The 22,980-nt window shown below is 40.5% G+C and overlaps 1 protein-coding gene across 4 annotated transcripts in view; it reads left to right on the forward strand.

Annotated features, from left to right (window-relative positions):
* The window catches only part of LOC149140006 (putative GPI-anchored protein At1g61900), a 99,029-nt gene extending 77,675 nt beyond the window's left edge, over positions 1-21,354 (forward strand). For 2 of the 4 annotated variants that reach the window (XM_089448718.1, XM_089448719.1), the window contains exon 8: positions 21,311-21,354. In XM_089448718.1, coding sequence (XP_089304844.1) covers positions 21,311-21,339 — 29 coding nt within the window. In that variant the 3' untranslated portion in view covers positions 21,340-21,354. Of the gene's footprint in view, positions 1-20,737; positions 21,107-21,310 lie in introns of those variants that run through there. The other 2 variants (XM_089448717.1, XM_089448716.1) reach the window with 1 other exon arrangement.
* The last annotated feature ends 1,626 nt before the right edge of the window (positions 21,355-22,980 follow it).

Consider the following 22,980-nt stretch of genomic DNA (forward strand, 5'->3'; position numbering starts at 1 on the left):
TCCTGTGGACAGGATGATTCGCTCTCGTGTAGCAGGATGATTAGTTCTCCTGTGAGGTCTGGATGATGTGTTCTCCATGACAATTGTAGCAGGATGATTAGTTCTCTTGTGAGGACGGGATTGATTAAGTTCCCCTGTCGAGGCATCCTACCCATGCAGTCTGGGACTCATGGGCAGTACCTCTTATCTGATCAATGAGCAGGGAAATGAAGATAGGGACCATAGTAGTACTATTGGACGCATCGCTGTATCTACCATACTCCCTATGCTAGGATGACCTTCATTGATCGGAGATTAATGATACTGGTCTGGGACCAGTGGTAGGAGTTGTACCTACTATGACGCTGACTTCGGGTCGATTGAGACTGGTCTAGGACCAGTGGTACATACTCTGAGACTGACTTTGTGTCAGTGCCGAGCCGAGCCGAGCCGAGCAGAGCCGAGCCAACAGAGTTGAGCAGAGCTAGCAGAGCTGAGTTGAGCAGAGCAGAGCCAACAGAGCTGAGCAGGGCTGGGCAGAGCAGTGCAGGCCACTGATGGCAGAGATAATACAGTCGGACATATGGATCAGCGGATGGAGTTCTCCCTAGTTGAGAGGGAGTGTTAAATTGGCAACTAGGGCCAAACTCCATGTGGGCCGGCTTATTTATGGTAGCTGATATTTTTATTGGATCCCTCTCATTGAGAGGTGTACGATTGATCTAAATATCATCCGATTTCGATAAGTATTTATGGAGCTATGAATTTATTTTGATTATGTAATTATTATCGAGCCGACCAAATTTGAAGTAGGCTCAAGAAGCCCAAACGTCATGTCTATTCAACCTATACGTTTTAGTATAAATATAAGAGGACTTGATGTCATTTTTACACACTCTTAAGGTGATCTCCTCTTCACGTCTTGGGTTTTTGGAGAAGGAGAATCACTTAGAATACGCTTGCCTAGAAGGATAGCCTAGCTGAAAATGATGCCCTAATCCCGTGTTAGGTCAAGAAGACATTTATCTGCTGGAAAAAGAAACATTAGCACAACAAGGAGGCCTTACGCAGTTAATACATGGCGATTCTATTAATGGATACACGATGTTATGAATTAACGCAGCTATGACAATGCATATATATGCTATTATGAATAACGCAACTATGGTAATGGATACACGCTGTATGGAATGCAGTCATATAGACAGTCATGGGGCGCAATGATGTATGGAATGCAGTCATATAGACAGTCATGGGGCGCAATGATGTATGGAACATAGTCATCATACGTTGTATGGAATGTAGTCATATAGACACAGTCATATATATACGCTTCATGATGTATGGAACACAGTCATACGTAGTCATATAAACTATCATACGTAGCAACTTCATGAATATATTTACGCACAGTTTTCTTGGATACATATACACGCAGGTGGAAACATATGCGTTGTCATACGCAGCAAATGTATGTGGTTGACAGAATTACACAGTATTCATGGATATATATACACGCAAGTTGAAACATATAAACTGTCATACATGATAAAGGGTCTATACGCGCCTTGAAGAATCACACACGGTGTTCATATGCTTTCATGGTAACAACATGATACACTGGTTCATGGAGAAACCCTATACACTGTAATAGAGACCTGTAAATGCTGTAATGGAAAACTGTTAACACATGGAGCCCTGTTAACGCAGAGAGAAGGATAGATTAAGAAGTTTGCCGAATAGGATCTATAGCCTAGCTGCTTTGCTAGGCTACAAGTCATAGCAAGCAGCTAACGCTGATATCAACAGAAGCAAATTGTTGCAGCATGATGAAGCAATGAGAAGGTAGAGGTAGCAGCAGCATGATGGGCAGCGCTATGAGATCATGTGCATGGGCAGTACAATGATACATGGAGCAGAGGCAACAACATAATGATGATGCACATTAGCAAGGGCAACAACATAATGATGATGCACATTAGCAAGGGTAGCAACATGATGATGATGTACATTAGTTTGAGCAGCATTATGATGGATAAGATCATGGACATGGGCAGCATGATGATAATCATGATTAGTGCAGCATGGTGTAGTATGTAGTGGTGCAACCAGAGGACCAGATGCAGCGTGATGATAGGTGAAGGAGTCACCTTGGAGAATCAGTTGAAGCAGAATGTCTTCAACTGATCTCATCGTTATAGGAGATGATCTATGCTCAGATCTAGATAAGTCAAAGTGTTGACTTCTGTTGTAAATGTACTATCTCTCCCTCTCTCTTTCTCTGTTGAACTTTGAAGAACATAAAGGAAGAAGTGATCAAGGGTTTGCCCACATTGTGGGGTTTGTCCCTGGCTCGCGCCACATCTTTTGTCCTCTTGTCTTGGCTTGTCTTTTGCGATATATATTTATGTTCTATCTACAATTTATCTTAATGCTGATGTGATTGTTAACTGTGAAAATTTAAATAAATTGCTCTAGCATAGAACATACCTAAAATTAACAGCTAGGTATAGTGAAAATTCAAAGGCATATAAAATCTATGTACCAGGTCAAAGAGATGTGGAAGTAAGCCGTAATGTCACCTTTGATGAAGATACTGCCCTTGGGAAAGCTAGTGATCTTTCTATTCCAAGGAAGGACAATGATGATGCTGTGGAAAATCAACATGAACCTCCGACAGATGAACCTATGCCCAATGGATCCTATTGATCCACCTCCAAGTGATCCTTCTACCTCGAGGAAACAACCTCTATGGCTCAAAGATACTCTCGAAGATGCTGAAAGACATATTGCTCCAAGAGGGACATTTCGTGAAAGTAAGAAGCCGAACAGGTACCAAGGATATTTGGTTGCCATGAGTACTATTGTTCAAGTTGAACCATGCACGTGCGAGGAAGCCGTAAAACACCAAGTTTGGAAAGATGCGATGAATGAGGAGTATGAGTCACTCATGAAGAATGATGTCTGGGATGTGGTGCCTAGACCCAAGGATAAGTCTATGGTCACTTCTAAATGGATTTACAAAATTAAACAAGGAGTTGATGGGAGTGCTGAAAAATATAAGGCTAGGTTCATTGCTCGAGGCTTCTCTCAAAGGGAAGGAGTGGACTATGACGAGATGTTTGCACCGATTGCCCGATATACCACTATCTGTTCTATCATTGCTCTTGTTGCCAACCAAGGATGGAGCCTACATCCAATAGACGTCAAAACTATTTTTTTGCATGGCTCGCTTAAGGAGGAAGTCTACTTGGAGTAACCTCAAGGGTTTGAGGTTCAAGGTCGAAGGACACATGTATGTAGGTTGAAGGAAGCTCTCAATGGGTTGAAGCAAGCCCCTAGGGCTTGGTATGAGAGTATTGACAATTATCTCGTGAAGCTGGGATTTACAAGGAGCTATGCTGATCCTAACACATACTGCAAGGTTGAAAAGGACATGCCTTTCATTTTGGTCCTTTATGTTGATGATCTGAGCTATGCTGATCCTAACGTATACTTCAAGGTTGAAAAGTACATGCCTTTCATTTTGGTCCTTTATGTTGATGATCTCTTTTTGAATGTGCGGACCCTCTCATTTATCAATGCAAGAGGGAGTTGACTTCCGAGTTCGAGATGAAGGACCTAGGACTGATGCACTACTTCCTAGGCCTAGAGGTTTGGTAAAAGCCAGGTGAGATATTCCTTTCTCAAGTAAAATACATTGTGACAATGCGAGAGAGATGTGGGATGGTGGATTGCAAGTCTGTGTCTACTACGATGGAACTCAACTTCAAGAAGCTATGTGGAAGTATTGTTGGGCCCAATGGGTAAACCATTCCGAGTATTGACAACTTGTGGGGTCCCTGATGTTCTTGGTAAACTCCTGATCGGACATATGCTTTGCCTTTCATTTTGGTCCTTTATGTTGATGATCTCTTTCTGACATGTGCGGATCCTCTCATTTATCAATGTAAGAGGGAGTTGATTCCCGAGTTCGAGATGAAGGACCTAGGACTGATGCACTACTTCCTAGGCCTGGAGGTCTGGCAAAAGCCAGGTGAGATTTTCCTTTCTCATGTAAAATACATCGTGACGTTGCTAGAGAGATGTGGGATGGTGGATTGCAAGTCTGTGTCTACTATGATGGGACTCAACTTCAAGAAGCTATGTGGAAGCATTGTTGGGCCCGAATGGGTAAACCATTCTGAGTATTGATAATTTGTGGGGGCCCTGATGTTCTTGGTAAACTCCTGACTGGACATGTGCTTCACTGTAAATATTTTGAGTCAATTTATGGTTGAGCCTCATCACATACATTGGATTGCTGCTAAGAATCTCTTGAGATATCTTCGTGGCACAACCAACTATGGGCTAAGATAAACTGTCGGGAATTTGAGGCTACATGGATGTTCTGATGCTGATTGAGTTGGAAATGTGGTAGATAGAAAGAGCTCGTCAGGATGTTGCTTCTCATTGGGGTCTGCTTCAAGTTCATGGATGAGAAGGAAGCGAAAATTGGTTGCTTTAAGCACCGCCGAGGTCGAATATATTGCTGCTAGTATGGTTGCTTGTGAAGTTATCTGGTTGAGGAGGCTCTTTAGTGAGCTATTTGAGCATGTGTTGGATACCACCGTGATCTATTGTGACAACCAAAGTGGGATTCACCTTTCAAAGAATCCCGTGTTCCACGACCTCTGCAAGCACATTGATATTAGGCACCACTTTATCCGGGATATGGTACAACGAGGAGCAATAAAGCTCCAACACATTAGGACTAATGAGCAGGTTGCAGACATCCTCAAGAAGCCCTTAGGAAAGGTCAAATTATTTTCTGAGAGAGACTTGTAGTCGTGGAAGGACCCTCTTATGGAGTTCTTGCATGAGTTGGACACTAAGCTTTGGGAGCTCCTGGTGGCTTGGGGTACTTCTCAATGTTATGAGAGACCATAGGGTGAGTGGTTCACCTCCCCCTGTGATATCCCATGATGGTTGACATCTGTGTAGGGTGAGTGGTTCACCTTCCCCTATGTTTGATGACACGTGTATATGTATAGGATGAGTGGTTCACCTTCTCCTATGACATATGAGCAGGATGAGTGGTTCACCTTCTCTCGCGAATGCCCCAACATACATCCTACCCGTGTAGTCCAGGACTCCTGAGTTGGGAAAAGAGGATAGGGACCATAACACTACAGATGGATGCATCGTGTACTGTCGTACTCTCTATGTCTAGGATGGATGGTGTTCAACAACTTGATCTGGTATCAAGTCTGATTGTGGTTCTACCCCTGGACTGACTTTTGTTAGTGGAGAGTGGTGAGGTCTTGTGACTCACTCTCGATCAATTCTTCTTCATTATCTATATCAGTGTTCAACAGAGCAGAGATGAGATGCAAATATGGTACATGATGGCATGGTGATGGATGGATTGGTAGGTGGAATTCTCCCTAGTTGAGAGGGAGTGTTAAAATTGGAAACTAGGTCCAAATTCCATTTTGGATAGCTCATTTGATGGAGATGATGATTGCATTGAATTCCTCTTTTCGTGAGGACTAAAATCGACCTAAAGATCATCAAATTTGGACAAGAAAAAATGTGTTTTTGAATTTGTGCCCACACGTGTAAATTATCAAGGTCAGCCACATCATCATGTAGGCTTATGAAGTCTAATGAATGCGTCTCTTGACCCGCAACGATTTGTATAAATATAACCGACCTCCATTTTCATTTTTCACCTCACTTTATCACACATTCTTCTCTCTCATCATTTGATTGGTTTGTACAACTTATCGGACATCTCTTTTCGTCCCACGTGTGGCAACAAAAGGAAAAATTGGAGGACGAATTACAAGGCCAAAATTTGAGACACTGTTGCAGGTTTGACCAATGTTGACCAAAGGTGGTTTGACCTCCTTTGACTGCGGTTTTTGTGCTTGAATTTCATTTTTGGCAGGTCGCATTTATTGGCATAAGAATCGAGGCATTTTGTTGACTTTGATTGCAGACATATCACATGGTTGACCGCAAACATGATTGTAGAGTTGACCATAAAGTTTGACTGTTGTTTTTGGGATTGTTTTGGGCTGAATTTGTGTTATATATATATATATATATATATAATAAAATAATACAAATAATGTAGAACTATAATAATAATAAATAATGATTAATTAGTAACTAGTTAATGAAAAGATATGTCCATAAGGACATAACCGTTGGTGAAGAGGTACTTGTCTAGGGTATATAAAGAGGTCTTCACCCTAATTGTAATCATCTCATATCTCATATCTATTACACATCTCTTATATAAATATATTACTATCTTATCATGGATATTTACATATACTAGATCTTTTGAGTATTTTGTTGCGTATAAGCTTTGTTCACTATACTTTGACCACCTTATCAGGTTGAGTTTGATTGGGTATGACTGAGCTGCTTTGAGGACATTTTGCTGTTGCTTTGACCAACATTGACTTTTTGGTTAGGGTTGTTGACTGCTGTTGATTGTTGCAAAAAAATTCAGATTTGACAAGTTGCTTTGATCATCATTTGGCAAGTCAATTTTGACTTTATTGTACTCTCTCTGTTGAACATTTGATATAATAATAAGAAGAATTAATCAAAGGGTTTTCCCCATCTTGGGGTTTTTCCTTGGCATCTGCTAAATTTGGTGTCCTATTGTCTTGGCTTTTCTTCAACATTTTATTGTTCATGTTCTATGTATAGTTACTGTTAATGTGATTTATGGTTAATGTGATTGCTATTGGGAAACTAAATTGAAATTGTCATTGGGCTGCTAAAAGGACATTGAAGTAATTGTGCTAAGCATAGAATGCACCACTAAAATTAACAATGATCAACAAAGCAACATCAAATGCACGAAGAAAATCATATACCAAAATTAACTAAGAAAATGCTACAAGCATGATATGGAAAAAATAAGTTGCAAGAGCTGCTTATTGTTAAATTTCCTAATACCAACCCAAATTTATTTTCTCACGATAATTTTTTTTTTCTCGGTAAAAGACTAAACTATTCTATTATGTACAGGATTCAAAAATACATCATGGTGAAATAGAAGAGAGTCAGGTTCTGGACATGTCACCCGAGAGCGATTGAGTCATCCCAAAACTAGCCCACACAAGGGCGCCAGACACAGAAACTAGACTTCCATAGGAGCTCGCCCACGCAGGGGACACCGACCTTACCCAGATCATTGACACAAAATTCAGGAACATGGAAATAGACCCAGACACGAAAGAGACCAGACGCATTGTTACTTTAACAAGTTCAAAATAAAACAAACAACAAAAGACCATACAGAAGGCCATAGAAACCTTATGTGCGGGCGTCCTCAGTCGTCCATTTGCACCTCCTCGACCCGGCACCAGCCATAGGCTTCTCTTTCAGCCGCAGTGGGATAGGTGTCTTCCTCCTCGCAAGTTCCCGGCTTCTTGTCTTGCTTGCGTTGCATTACGTCTTCCGGGGCTGAGGCCGCATCCTTAACCTTCTGCTCCTTGTCCGCTTCAGAGGCCGCTGCTTCATGGTGCTGATTGTCATTCGTCCTCTGCCCCTGTTCATCCAGGGCGTCCTCATCTTCCCTGGCATTTTCTATGAACAAGACAGAGACATGCGCGCTAATCCGCGGATTGTTCATGGCGCTGCTGAAATTGAATATAGCCGAACCAAAGGCAGGCAGGGCATTCGAGCTCGAAGCCCCTGCATCCATGAATTGGCTGGAGTGGAGGGGGTTGGCGTGAGTAGAGCGAGCGAGGTAACAGTGGCAACAATGGACAACATTGTCCGCTTCTTGACTGCGCGTGGTTCCCCCCCTGGAGGTACCTCGGCGGCTAAGCATGCGCTGTCGAGGTCTCACCATTCTTGCGGGATGCGGAAGAGCGAAGTTCCAAACGACCACAGGGTAGTTCAAGTCCCCTGCAACCAGACCCCCTGCAACCAGACCTCCTGCACCCAACTCCGAATGAGGGATAAACCAGACAGACGGATAAGAAATCCCGACAGAGACGGAGAGGCCGGGCACCTGCAAAACCCCAAACATTCTCTGATCCCAAGCTGCGATTTCCCTTATAACTTCAGCGGCTCTGCTTTGGAGCTCCCCCGCCATAACTGTTGCCGTCGCCTGAGCCAATTTACCTCGCGGGTCATTAACTCTCTTCTGCCATCCCACCTTATACCAGCTGCAGCCGATGGCTAGGTTCTTTACTGCTGCCACGTGATGGCCACGGGCTGGCATGTGGCCATCTCCCATCGCTTGTCCCATCTCATATATCACCTGCATCCGGGGATTTTCTCACGATAATTATTTATTCCCAACAATTTTTTAATTAACCAGATAAATTATGAATTACCGAAAAATAAAATCACTAGTACTTTAACCTCTAGAAATATATGTAGTGGATTTTTTTTTTCGAAGAGATCTATCACACATTGTAACTAATAAATACTTCACCCACAACAATTCTCCATCATTTATTCATCTCGAAAATCAGCGTTTTCGACCCACAAAGAATTACAAGGAAAATAACAATAACTGGAACCTGTAACTCGGCCGTTGCTGGATGAATTTGGCCTAGGGAAATCGGCTACCTGGAAAATGGCCTCTAAAGGAATCCAGCCTCGTGAAATTCCACTTGACAATTTGCCAACAAATCGACGTTGCGCTTTCCCTACGAGTTGCCATTGTGCCTTAGGAAATTCAACCTCCAGCAAATTGGCTTCTCCAAATTAATTTGACCTCCTGGATTCGACCTCAAATCCTCATGTACATCTCCTCCTTTGCGCTTCAGTCTACCAAGACACTTGCACTAGAGAAACTCACTTTCTCTTGCGTCTCCTCTCTTGTGCCCTCACCTCTCCCTTAGGCTTCTTTTTATAATTTTCATTAAGCCCAAATCCCTAACCCTGATTTCCCTTCTAGAAGATCTTGGAGATCAATGGTTGAGATAATTTGAATTTCTGAGTCACTTAAATATTTAAATTATTAGCCTTAGAAAATGACCTAATAGTCCACAATAATTAATTGGCTTTAATTATTGTACTTTTCTAAGTTAGGCTATAAGGAAAGAAGGCATAAATCACTTACTCCACCAAGCAAGCACCTAAGCAGGCAATAAATCATCTTCTACATGCTAAGACATCGAGCCTATGTAGAAGACCTTCAAAAGCTACTATAAGGTTCAACATTTATCGACGTCCAACTTATAGGAGAAAATATTTAAACTAGTTAGTGGATATATGTCACTTAGGGGAGAAATAATTGACTTATCTTTTAAAAATATTGATGCCAATGAAATTAAGTCTTGTAATAACAATTCATCTGGGGTATCAAATAAGTGCAAAGTTCCACAAAAGATCGAGTTGGGATGGTTAGATCATTTTACGTTTCAACAGTTTTGCATTGCACTTAGAGGTTCATATCTTCATATTGACTTGTATCATGAACCATGACAACTTCATGAATCAGGAAGATGCAAAGAAATTACAAGACAAAGAAAAAGAATATCAAGCCTTTCGATAAATATGTGAAGGAAAAATCATTTCTCAAGGGGAAGGAAATGTAATGAATATAAACAATATAAATGTTATTAAATGATTATTAATAAGTGATAATTAATAATGATGAAAGATCGTGTATATTCTAAGAGTCTAAATGACATTACTCTTCATGAAAGGGCACTCGCGCCTAGGTATATATACGAGGCCCTCATTAGTAATCATACATATAATTTAACTCATACATTCATAAATGATTTGTTTATGTTATAATGGATATCTTTATATAACAAATATTTTAGATATTATATTTGTGAGCCAGGTTTGGGTATCATAGGCCCACCATTTTTCCCTTCCTAGTGACTTTTTTGTTTTTCTTGGCTCAAATGGTTTGTGCCTGTGCTTAGCCGAATAAAGGCTAATTCAAATCAAAACCGGTTGGATTTTGTCGACTCCGTCTTATACCTTGAATTGATTGGTTCATGATGGAATTGTTACCCACCAAAATGGGCAACCCCTATGAAATTTTATCTATTGCATCTATTGGAAATTATTCTTCTAATTGAAAATTTGATTATGTAGTTTATTTGCTACGGACAAACAACGGATAAAATCACAACTGCAATTTTCACCATAAAAATATTGCGGAAAATAAAATATACGGGAAACTGAGAAATTCTAGCACACAATAATTTTGACAAAGTTATTTTTGGACAATTGTCCCCGGAAAAACCTAACTTGGGAAACTGGTGCAACAGATGAGGGTTTTATTATTAATCTTTAGCAACAATTCTGAGTACAATAATTTAGATGCCTAGCTAGCAATCTAATCTTAGGAAAATATTGGCAAAAAAATATCGTGAGAATTTTCTCTCACCCCACAAAGATTCTATGCCTTCGAAATTGCCTCTCGAGCCTCTGTGCTGAGCTCCCTGTGTCACCCTCTGTGTAGAGCTTACGCCGGCCCTTTGGAAATTTCGACCTTCCTACCTTCCTTTGCCTCTCCTAGGAACTAGAAATCTTCATCTCGGAATGTTGCTGCCCGTGTAGTCCACCTGCTACTCACCCTCTGGCTCTATCTTCTTTGTTGAGTTGCTGCATCTGAGAAAATCGAATTGCTTGGGCAATCGAGTATCTACACTGGGTGATCTCTCCATCACCACATCAACTTCCTATTATAATCCACTGTTGGAGCACCAACGACCAAGATTAAAACTTAATCAATGGCTAGGATCATCTTTGGATCGATTCGTGCGAGTTTCTAAATGATTCACACCTTGACTTAATTAACACTGATTGATTAACCAATTTTCCTAAGTTTAGACTTAGGAAACATTAAAAAAATTGGTTAATAATCTAATTAAGTCATTTCTAGGCGAAATTTCCAGAAACGATTTTTGGGTTTTGGAGATCTCATGCATTCTAGCCTCTCCACCAAATTTCAGGGCTAGAACACATTCGATGCTACAAAAACTAACATTCCCTCTTAGTGAGGAATGTGTTTTGGTGCTATTGCACACCTTGTCTCGCATCATCTCCTGTCACGCTGTTGATATATGGCCACACTGCACAACTCTAATATACGCTGCATCTGTGCTGCTACTAACACTGCCATACTGCTGCCATTACTGCATCTGCACTGAAACTCCCTCTTCATCTGCTACTGCTGCAACTGTAACATCATTGAAAAGCATCCAAAATAGCTTGTCCCTGATACTGAAACGGGTTCTCAACCATACCTATTTGTTCTCTAAAATAGACGAACTTAACTCCCTATAGCTTTCGTGAGTATATCTGCATCCTGCTCTTCTGTGGGAACGTATTGTAGTTGGACTACCCCACATTTTACACAATCTCTGATGAAGTGACACCGAATATCGATGTGCTTCAACCTGTCATGAAACATGGGATTCTCAGAGAGCTTTATGCAACTCTGATTATCACGATAGACACTAGTCGACTCCATTCTTTGCCTGTGTTGAAGTTTCTAAGTTTACTTAGTTTAGAAACCCTTCATGCACTTTTTTCTGATTTATTCCTACCTACTTGTTATTTTTCTGTAACAAGTTATTTACAAAGTAAATACTAAAGATAAACACCAGTGCATGCTCAACAAATTACAGATCAAAACCAAAAGAAACAAGAACAAACACACCACATGACACCATTATTTTTGGACCAATGTCCCCGGAAAAACCCAGTGCGGGAAAACCGGTGCAGCTATCTGAGGGTTTTCTTATTAAGCAATATCAGAGTAAAATTTGGGTGCTGACACTGGCCTACCCAACAAAGAATTTCCTTAGCAGCTATACCTCATAGTTGAGAGAAATCTCTTGGCTGAAACCCCAGAAAATCCTTTCGACAGCTCTTTAGAACAAAACTACTCCTGCAACCCTAGCGTCTGCCCAATCTGCACTGCGTCAGCCCCTCTTTGTCTCACGTTGGCCCTGGGTCAGCCTTTCTTGGCTTGCGTCAGTTCCAGGAGGCCATGCGTCAGCCTTTCTTGGCTTGCGTCAGCCCTAGGAGGCCCTGCGTCAGGTCTGGGAGCCTCTGCGTCAGCTACGCTGGCCCCTCTGGTGCTCTGCACAACACTTGGCTGCCTTTGTGTGGCCCTGCGTGAGCTCTTGCTGGCTCTGCATCACTCTCTTTGGCTACTGCGCTGCTCTCCCGGCACAATCTCTGCCTTTTCTGTTTCTCTATACTCAATGCCCCTCAGCTGCTCTCCCAATCATTGATTCTCTCCCTTAGCAAACCTTGCTCTAGAGAATAGAATGACTGATCACTTTGGTGTGCTCTCCAAGTGACCCTCAAGCTCCCTCTTATACTTTTCCTGTTGACATCTCAATGGCCGAGATTAAGTCCCTTATCAACGGCTAAGATTAGATTTGGCTTGATCCATGTCTTTTGGACCATTCTAACACAGATTCATATTAATACACATCAATATTTTATTTTCCCTAAGTTTAGATTTAGGGACTCTATTAAAAATATTAATTATTTTAATATCTCCTGGTCTGTTTAGAATATGCCCAAACCCTTTCTGGGTATTGGAGATCTCATTTGCCCCAACCTCTCCACCAAATTTCGTGGCTAGAGCACATCCGATGCTACCCCAAATCAACACTCCCTCTTAGCGAGGACTGTGCTCTAGCAATACTCATCACTTAGTATCACCCTGATCATTCGACATCGGTCCCTTTGCTGATGCTATGCCTTCTTGCCCACCATCCTCTGCACTGCTGCCTCCTTTACTGCTGCCCATGGTTTTGCTACTACCACTGTTGCATCTGTACGACAACTCCCTCTGCATCCGTGTTGCTGCTGGTCCTTTCTCCCAGCATTGCATCTGCACTGCACCTCCTCTCATCACGCTGCATTGTGTTGCTCACTGTTGCACTGCAACTTAGTACTGAGAAGTGAGTAACTGATCTCCAGTTGACCTCCTTGTTGGGCTAGAGACACCCACTGATGCTAAAGCTCCCTCTACTGAGGGCAAGTGCTCCCTCTTTGACCTCTGAGCTGTTGCAACAACTCCCTGCACCTCGCACCATTGCACACCTCTTTGTGCCGTCCTGCACTGGTGCAACACTCCTGTGCCTCTCGCACTATTGCAGCCTGCTAGCTATGCGCTGTTGGGACTCCTGCACTGTAGCTCTCTCTGCCGCTCCATCTGCATTTGTCTCTACCCACTCAACCAATGCTGCTACTCCTCGTCGAGGCTCCCGTAGCAAGGTCTAATCCAAGAGGCTGGGTACGTCAAGGATCCTACCCCTTATCTCCTGTAGTTCATCTGACTATAGCTCGATGTCTCCCCACTTTCGCTCAAGTGGTGCGTGTGCATTCATGGCACAATCATCGTCTGTCAAAACTTCCTTCTTTGCCTTTGTTGGCGCTGCCTTAGTCTCAGAAGACTCTCCCTTACTCTTCTTCCTTGGGCACTCGGTCGCATAATGACCCATCTCTCCACAGTTGAAGCACTTGATCTTGGAGAGATCTTTCTTCTTCTGCTTCTCCTGCTTTCCCTCAGATGCTAGGGCCACATCCTCCTCCTTCTCCTTGACCTTGATCCCTTTGCTGCTGCTACCTGTCTTCGACTGTTGTCTGATCTCTTCCTGGCGAAGAGCTGCCCACATCTCGTCCCAAGGTAGGAGAGTCCCTCTGCCCAGGATACTCTGGACAAACACTTCCCAATCTTCTAAGACATCATTCTGGGTTGTCCTCACCATAAGCTCCTGATCTGGTGTCGCTCCTATAGTAGTCAACTGGTCTCGGATCTCATTCAGTCCTCCAAGGAAGGTGTCAATCGATTGACCCTTCATCTGATATGACCTCATCTGGTTCTTGAGCAACATTCTTCTCTGCACAGAAGTATGTTGGTACAGGTTCTTGAGAGCCTCCCACATCTCAACTGTCGTTTCCTTCTCGGCTATATGTCGTACCACATGATCTTTGACCCTGTCAAGTATAATGCACTTGGCCCTCGCCATTGCCTCTTCGTACTTGTCGTTATCATTGGGGTCAACTGGGATAGCTATAACCTTCAAGGCGAAGTTCTTGACACGATTCCTGTCAAGCACTGATAAGATTCTGGCCTTCCAGACTGCGAAGTTCGATGCTCTGTCTAGTCTATCCTGGTCTCTTACCCCATGAAGTGCCATGACTCTCCTCTACTTCCCTCCTCGAAGTTCTCTGTTCGACTCCTCTGAGTCTCTACTTCCGTCTAGAAGTTCTCTTTTGGACTCCCTCTGAGTCTTGATTTCCCTCCTGGAAATCCTTTTGCCACTTGTTGAGATGCCCCCTACTCTAATCGTCTTGTGCCACTGCACTGTTGATCCAGGTTTCTCGCATAGAAACCCTCTGTAACAACTCTTCTAGCCCTGCTCTGTCAGGCACTGTTCTGACTACAGTGCCTCACCAACTCCACTTTGCAATATTTCTGTAGCCTTCTAGACTCTAGCAACTGCCTCCCTGTGAACTGTGTTAGCCCCTCTCTGCCTCACACTGGCTCTGCATCACCCCAGATGGGTCTGTGTCAGCGCTCTGGCCCTCTGCGTCAGCAACACTGGCCTCAGAGGCTCTGTGCAGCTCCCTGCTTCTTCTGCGTGACTCTGGCTGGCTTTGCATCACACTTCTTGGCTTTTGTGCCGCTAGAAACAACTTTTGTCACCTCAGGACTTTTCTTGTCAACTGAACTGCCTGCCTGTCAAGATGTATTTGGTTATACTTCACGACTCCCAATGTCTTCTTCAACGAGCCCTATCAAATCTTCGCTTAGTCTTCACTTTGTTCTCCACATTACATCATCAATGACAACCTTGTCTTCATAGAAGGTGTCACCATTGCTCTTCATGTCACCCAAACAAAGATCTCCAAGGTTACCTCATGATGACATCAACGATGCATCATGGTCTTCAATATTATCTCCAAGACCTTCAAGATGTCTTCAATGAACAACCCAAGTCTTCACTGTTCAATACTTCTCTTGCCCAAAAACTTCACTTCCTCACACAGGTCCAAGGCTGCAACAGGTAGAGGCCTAAATGTGTACACACTCCACAGGTCAAAGCTCCTATGGTGACTGCAATACTCAAGCTCCACGAAGGTCAATCAAACCACTGTTTTCAAGATGTCTACAAACTGCTGCTGTAAGGCTTCTTCACGAAAAAGTTAACAACTTTAATATATTTGCTCAACAAACTCCAAGGGGTCTTCAGCTATGCTTAGAGATGCTTCAATGAGGCCTTTAATCAATATTTCAAAGGTTTATACAAAAGCTTTACAATGTCTTCAGTAAGGACATCACAAGGTCGCGTTTAATCAATATTTCAAAGGTTTATACAAAAGCTTTACAATGTCTTCAGTAAGGACATCACAAGGTCGCGTTTAATCAATATTTCAAAGGTTTATACAAAAGCTTTACAATGTCTTCAGTAAGGACATCACAAGGTCTGTTCTTTGACGAGTCTTCTTCAATGTTTCTTCAGACTTTCACCCACCATAGGCCTACTATAAATGTCGTCACAAGTCTCTAATAACAGGTTCAAAATATCTTGTTGCTGCTTCAGATATCACTGGACCGAGGTTCTGTGCTAGATCTGTAGCCTATTCCGAGCTCCTGTGGAGAAATATTACAACAGGTCCGATCCACAAAAATGATCCAATTCTGTGCCACAGCAAGGTTACATAGTAATGATGGCAGGTCCAAGTTCTGTGCAAGAAATCCGACCTTTAACACAAGACTGTCCTCAAAAAGAATCTGCCCAAAAACGACATTTTCCTGCTCCTCGGCTTCCTGTAGTCTTGGTCTGAGGCTGCAACATGAAAAACAAGGTCTGTAGTCTTTAAAAGGTTCCTGTAGCTGCTTCAGTTGTCAATTTATAACCCAAACTGTATTCTTTTTGATTTCCTCAGCCTTGTTTCTCTTTCTGTACCTTATCTCTGAATTAATCACCGAAATCATGGTTAAAATGAGGTGCTAGACATCATATTTATATAGGATTTCACCTTGAACTGAAGGGACACGTCTATCTGGAGGTAGGCCGACATGAACATGAATGGCTGATCATAGGTCGGCTAGCTTTAAAAATTATATTTTTCCAACTTAAAAATTCATTTTCTCTTTAACTACCGGGAGTTTGAGGGCAAGTGAGGACTTGTTAGGAGGAAAAAATCTTCTTTAAGATGGTCTAGGTCCCATTGAGAAAAGATGCCTCTAAGGTGGCAAAAATATTTTTTCTTTGTGACTGTCCTTAAATTTTATCCATAAAAAGTTTGTGACAGCATGATGAATGTTGGGGACAGTATGTCTTCTCCATTGTTTGGCTTCTTCCTCATCATAGGATCATGTAGGACATCCACGTCATCATGATAGTGTCCAGCAATGAGTGTATCATCCATGTCATCACATAATGGTGTAGTGATATGTTATAGTGCAACATCATTAGGAGAACTCCAAAATAGTCTTCCAACCCTCAAATGATCTCCAACCATGTTACCACCATCAAGTGTATGACATCATCAAGTATCATCACGTGTGGTCATTCTTCAAGAGTCTGACATCATTAAGTGTATTACTCCATATGTCATCAAGAGGTAAGGTCTAGATCATCAAGTGCATGCAACATTAGATCAAGGACTTCTTAGGACTTCTTTCATTAGTGGTTTGACTTCTTTGTGATTTGACATCTTCATTGATGGCATCCTGTCAACCAAGAGTCATGACATCATCATCTGGTACCAGGCATGTCAAGAATATTGACATCTTGGTCAATGCCATATTGACATCAATGACAACCTTGATTAACAAAGATTGAGGTACAAGTTCACCCATCCAAAGCCTCCTGTTTAGAGTGTTGCCAAAAAAAGGGGCACATTATGGCTTTAGATTCTTACCTACATAATGTCAAAGATTCTGATGATTTGTGGTCCTCCTTATCCTCTATTGACTCCATTATTAGCAGCTTCCTGTCTTATAAACTGAAAGCCACCCATGCCATTTTATCTCCTTCCATATTGAGATCCATTTATATGCATTGATTTGAAAAGCGCCACACTTCAGAGTGTCTCGGGTCACTTTGTTGTCACTTTGTTGACATTAGCGTTATTGTTTGAACTTTGAACACCTCCCCAGTCCAAACTGAAAAAAGACTTTACTAATTGATAAGATGATTAGGACTCCTGAAGCAACACCCTCCCCCCGAAAACCCTTTTTGTGTACTAGCATTCCAGAACTGATTTGCATTTGTAAAATCCAAATTTAGTAGAGGGATCTGCCTGATATTTTTTAAATCTTTAGAGTTCTCTGAATAAATCATCAAACTGGTTTTAGTTTGAAAAAAACTCCCAAGAGAGGAGATGCAAGAAATTTTAAAAATGCAAATGTTCTTATGAAGGCAGGCTCTCCAAATGTAGAATATGGGCAGTGTTGTTATATCTTCCATATCCTTGTACTTCGAGGCCCAAATTTCCCTCATCCTTTCAATTGTTGACCCTTCCCATTCCTCGAGACTGTCAATATGGTTTATGCTGTGTGACCAAATCTCCAGAGAAAAATGGCACTGATAAAAAAGAGAGGTTCACTGACTCTGAGCATTCCATAAGATGAAAAAACATAGTTGGGCCCTCAATATTCCTCTTTTGAAACCAATCCTAGGTGAGTAGGAAATTTTCTAGTACCATACATCCACAAATATTTGTTTTTAGTGATGCTTTTGTTTTCTATAACTATTGCCATCAATCCTTTTTGTTATCTCGAGGAAGAAGCTGGAGTGCTTGATGATATCCAAAATTCACTGTGTATTCTGATATCAAGTGGTTTGCTCCCCACTTTTGCCTATCTTCATCCTCTGAAATTTCCACTCCTCATATTAAGTGGAGTGAAGAAGGAAGAGACCAAACCATTTATAAGAACAACAAATGCCACCATAGAATAGCATTCTTCTGTCCAGGAAATTAGGTGGGTGTGAAGTCTCAAATGGATGAGAATAAGTCACATGTATAACCAACTAACTTTATTAAAAGCTTCTGAAAGATATTTTTTTTAGGAACAAGGATGAAAGCTTTTTGGTTTTGATTGCGTGGAGGGCTTCTTGGGCAGTGCCAATGGGATTGTGTATTTGGCAACCGTCCAGAATTCCTAGTTCTTCCGTTGATAAATGGTTTGAGAGAATAAGCTTCATTCAACGGGTTATGACCTTTGCTATAAGTTTCTAATGGCATTGCATAACATAATCAAATGAAATTCATCAAATGATTTAAGGGTCATTGCTCTCTGGGATGTAGGCTATGAAAGTGGAGTTGAAAGATTCAAGGATTCTTCCTGAAGCACAGAATTCTTCCATGGCTCTCACCTTCACATGATATATACATGAGAAAACTTTGCATATTTGGTGTCTGGAGGTTTGGATTTACATTGATGTTTTTATGGAGAAATAAATTCTCCTCACTGTCTTGTGTATTAAGCGTCCAAAGTGTGAGGATGCTGGTACCTTGCCATTGCCCCTAGATGTCCCCCTTCTCCGCCAACTTTTCAAATGAAGGACAGTTTAACTGACAGCCTTAATAGTGGTTGGTAACCCCAGAAGACTTGATGGGAATGGCTTGATTTTCCCTCTTCATGTCTCTTTTTCCTGCTTGATAAAGAGCTCTTGACATATTCCAATTTACTAATTTAGCGATAAACAATGGAGCTATAAATTCTTTTCTGTTCAGTGCGGGCATGGTAAACAGTATGTGCATTGCTTTTCTCAGCTATTAACTATGTAGGTCATTCCTGAATTATTCTTTTGCTAAGTCATTGCAGTAACATTACAATATTTGTTTTTACAAGTGTTTAACAAATGTCACACGAGTCCATTAGCCATATGCTCATTAGAGATATGAAGAGGTGATGTCTACTGATTATATCCTGTGAAATTACATTGTTAATTACATCTGGGATTTGCCTATGCTTATCTGTTGAACATTTGTATACTATCCATGAACTTTAGTGCATGAATGCGTGAACTTTTATGCATGTTCTCTTCTTGTATCTGTTTGCTTACATATAAATCTGTGTAGTTTGCTCTATATAAAGAGTAATTTAAATTCTCCTTCTATGGAGCCACTTTTTCTTTTGGTGATGGCAATAGTGCTAATGTTTTCTGGGTGGGTAATGTTCACTATATTGGGGTGAGAGTTCTCTGGCTTACTGCTAGTATGTGCTAAAAACTGATTAACTTTATTGTGTATAGTTTTAAACTCAATAGTTGTTGGGTATATCAACCAGTCTGGTCTCTGCTGTTATAAGCGGCAACTGTATATATATTATTCTCTTTGATTATGGAAAGAAATGATTATAATTAATTACTTGTCTCTTATTGATGTTTTTCTGTTGACTCACACCTTTTTCAAAATGGGATGCACATGCCTTGGTTGTCTTTGTTCAAGTTGTTTCGTTTGACATCTAATGATGCCTTTATTTATTGATGATAATATAATTAGCATGTAAGGTGCCGTTAAAATTACACTCTTACTGTTAGCTCATATCCAGGTAAACTAGTGCATTGACAGTGTGCTTGGGGGGCAGTAGTCGGACTAATTATTGTTGAAATTTTTGTGCCTGGGCTGCTACCAACAAGTACGTGTCCAGTTGTTGCTTACCAAATGGCACACTATATAATAATGTCGTAAAGAACCTAAAACAAAAGGAACAAAAAAAGGTCACCAGTGAAACATAGAGTTTTTTGCATGGCTATTTCCAAATCACATTTAGGGGTCTCGCTGTTGGTAGAAACATCAAAATTAAACTTAGGCCTTTTCCTCTGTCACTCTTCCCTCAAAATGTTTTAACATAAAATATGTTTGAGAGATTATTAAAATAAACTTGAAATACATCTCTCGTGTACTTTAAAATTATGAATCTTTTCCAAAGATAGTTTTCTGAGGGCTCCATATCTGAGATAACCCTTACCAAAAATGCAGGGAAATTTCCCTAAAAACCTTTTTCTTGCAAAAGGGGAAGTGGCTCCAACAAACTGATGGCCTTGATCAAGCATGAAACAAACGTTGTGCATGAAACAGTCTTTGTGATCTTATCTATCCGGTGACATGCTTTTAACCTCAGGATAACTTTCACACAGTTTCAACTATTTTAGTGTTTTTGTGTGTTTTTAATTTATTTATATTTACTTTCGTTTGCATATGCAGTATGTCAGGTGAGTTACTGTATATTGAAAAATTGGTTGATCTACGTTTTTATTATTTTCCCAAGTGGAGGATCATAGATCCTTCATGTAGTAGTTCACTCTTTTCCATTGAACGAAAGTGTTGTATTGTGTATTTCTTGATATAATTAGGGTTTGAGATTTTGTCATGCTTGTCGTTTTGCTTGATCAATTTAAATCTCATTATCATTCAACCTAGTTTACAGAATGGGATTTTCTCATGTATGTCTTTTTGCTTGATAAACTCGAATCTCATTTCATTCTACTTAGTTATTCAATGGTTTTCCGTTGTTTCATTCTTTTTAGTTTACAAAATAGGATTTTCTTGGGCACGTCTTTTGCTTGATCAAGTCAGTACTCATTTTATTCTAGGTTGTTGTTTTAATTGGTCCATAGTTTTTACCAATTAATTTGCATACAAATAGCCCACGGTTATCAACAATCAGTTAGTGATGTTCTTTGTTGTTCGGGGAAGGTAATACATTTTTTTTTATTGCACTGATTTGTATCAATGGTGTTTCCATTTCCTGATGTCGCTGATGATAATGGGGAAGATGCAGGTGATTGCGGAATCAGAGTAGATTACTACCTTGTCACTGTGCTCTGCATCCTTTTCATCAAATTCTTTTAGAAAATGTGAGACCACATTGGCTGTGAATGTAATATTATTCATTTTAACAAGTATATGGATACACAACCTACTTAGAAATTGTTCTGTCCCATCACGGGATTACTTGTAAATCAAATTGAGTTTAGGTCAGGTTTTAGTTTATTAGTTTTACTTATGGGCATTTCCTTTGCCTATGTTCGAGGTTTATACCTCGGAGTGTATTTTAGCATGTACACAATGTCTCGCACCATTTTTGGTGTAAGGGGCCATTCCCTCTACCCATTTTTTTTAATCTTGTATAGTGTTCATCTTTCAAAAATGCCGTCTCCTGGAGCAGTTTAAATTTGAAATATTCGCTGTCCATATTATTAGGTCAGGGATGCATGATATAATGCAGGTTCCTGATTAATTTCAGCTGTACATGAACATGCTTTTCTTTTGGGATGAGAGAGTTCTGATGGAACTTATGCATTGTTAAATATTTGTAAATCGTTTATCTAAATCCCAATCGTGATATTTGCAGAGCAAAAATATAATCAAAACCCCAGATGAGTGATATTGCACAGCAAATTTTTTACTTAAATCCCAGATATATGACATTTTCACAGCCTTGTATAGCTGGAAGCTTTGTTTTTTGGAACATTCGTGTATTGATTTTGGTTTCATGTTAAGCTATGCTGGAACACCAGAAGCCTAGCTATGGTAAGCAAAAATACTTTAATTCTACGATGATCATATTTCGTGTTCTACATTGGTGTGCAAGGATTGGTTCATCAAACTTTGATTCTATAAATTTGTATTTTATCTCTTTTTTTTTGGTTCTTTCTTGTTGTTTTTTCTGTTTCCTTAGGCTCACTAAGTTCCAAGTCTCAAAATATTTTTGAAAATAGTCTTTTAAAGACACAATTGAAAATTATTTGTGCACATTATGTTGCAATTGAAAAAATACCAGTTGTCAGTGGAATCAGGACAGTAAAAAAGAAAAATGAGAATCGTGAGTCAAGGGAAGTGACTTGAAACAGGAGATTTACAGCCGTCCTGAAATTGATCTATCATTTGAATGACATGCTAAGCCAAAGGATAAGTATGGCAATTTTTATATATGCAGTCTAATTTTTTTATTAGAAAGATATTTGATGAAATGTATCGAGCTTTCTATGCTGGCACATATCCCACTGGCTTGTGCAGCTCTACCAAACAATGGTGAAAATGCGGATTCCTAATAGGTACAAAATTACGTTTCTGCCAATAACTTTGTCAGCCTGTTGTCGCCTGATTTCTGCACATAAGGTTAGCGTGGAGAAAGTTTCTAACTCACTAGGTGTGGCTTTGGGGGCAAACTAAGAGTTGGGGCTGTCACCAAATTCCCAACTCCTCTGTCTAGGCTCTCTCCTACTAAAGGAAATGTAAGGCTTGGTTAGTGATCCTAAACAGGTTCTAGGAGATAGGCTCTCTCCTACTAAAGGAAATGTAAGGCTTGGTTAGTGATCCTAAACAGGTTCTAGGAGATGAAAGATTACTTAATCAAAAGATTCAACCATCAAATTACAACATGCAAGTACTTCAACAAGTAGATGATGTGACCTTGAGCATGTAAAGTAAATAGATACACAATGATATTTAAAAAGATAGAATCCTTGCAAGGTTTGAAATAATAAAACCAGTACCAAATAAGTAACTTGCAAATGATGAACGATTACTTGATCAAAAGATTCAACCCAAAGTCCGATTGGGAGCTGTGGAAATGATACATCTAAATGGATACACAATGATATTTAAAAAGATAGAATCCTTGCAAGGTTTGAAATAATAAAACCAGTACCAAATAAGTAACTTGCAAATGATGAAAGATTACTTAATCAAAAGATTCAACCATCAAGTCTGATTGGGAGCTGTGGAAATGAAGTCTCACTGAATTGGAAGTCTTGAGTTCAAATCTTGTACTATCTCCCTATCAGGGTGAGAAGTTGTACATGAAGAAGATGTAGTCTTACCAAGCTTACAAAAACAAAGATTCAACCATCAAATTACAACATTCAAGTACTTCAACAAGTAGATGATGTGACCATGAGCATGTAAAGTAAATAGATACACAACGATATTTAACAAGATATAATCCTTGCAAGATTTGAAATAATAAGACTATACCAAATAAGTAACTTGCAAAAGATAAATGCTCAAGGAAATAAGTTA

This window comes from Pinus tabuliformis, chromosome X (assembly GCF_031772625.1).
Source record: "Pinus tabuliformis cultivar Carrire ecotype Pingquan chromosome X, CPIR1, whole genome shotgun sequence".
NCBI classification, from domain to species: domain Eukaryota; kingdom Viridiplantae; phylum Streptophyta; class Pinopsida; order Pinales; family Pinaceae; genus Pinus; species Pinus tabuliformis.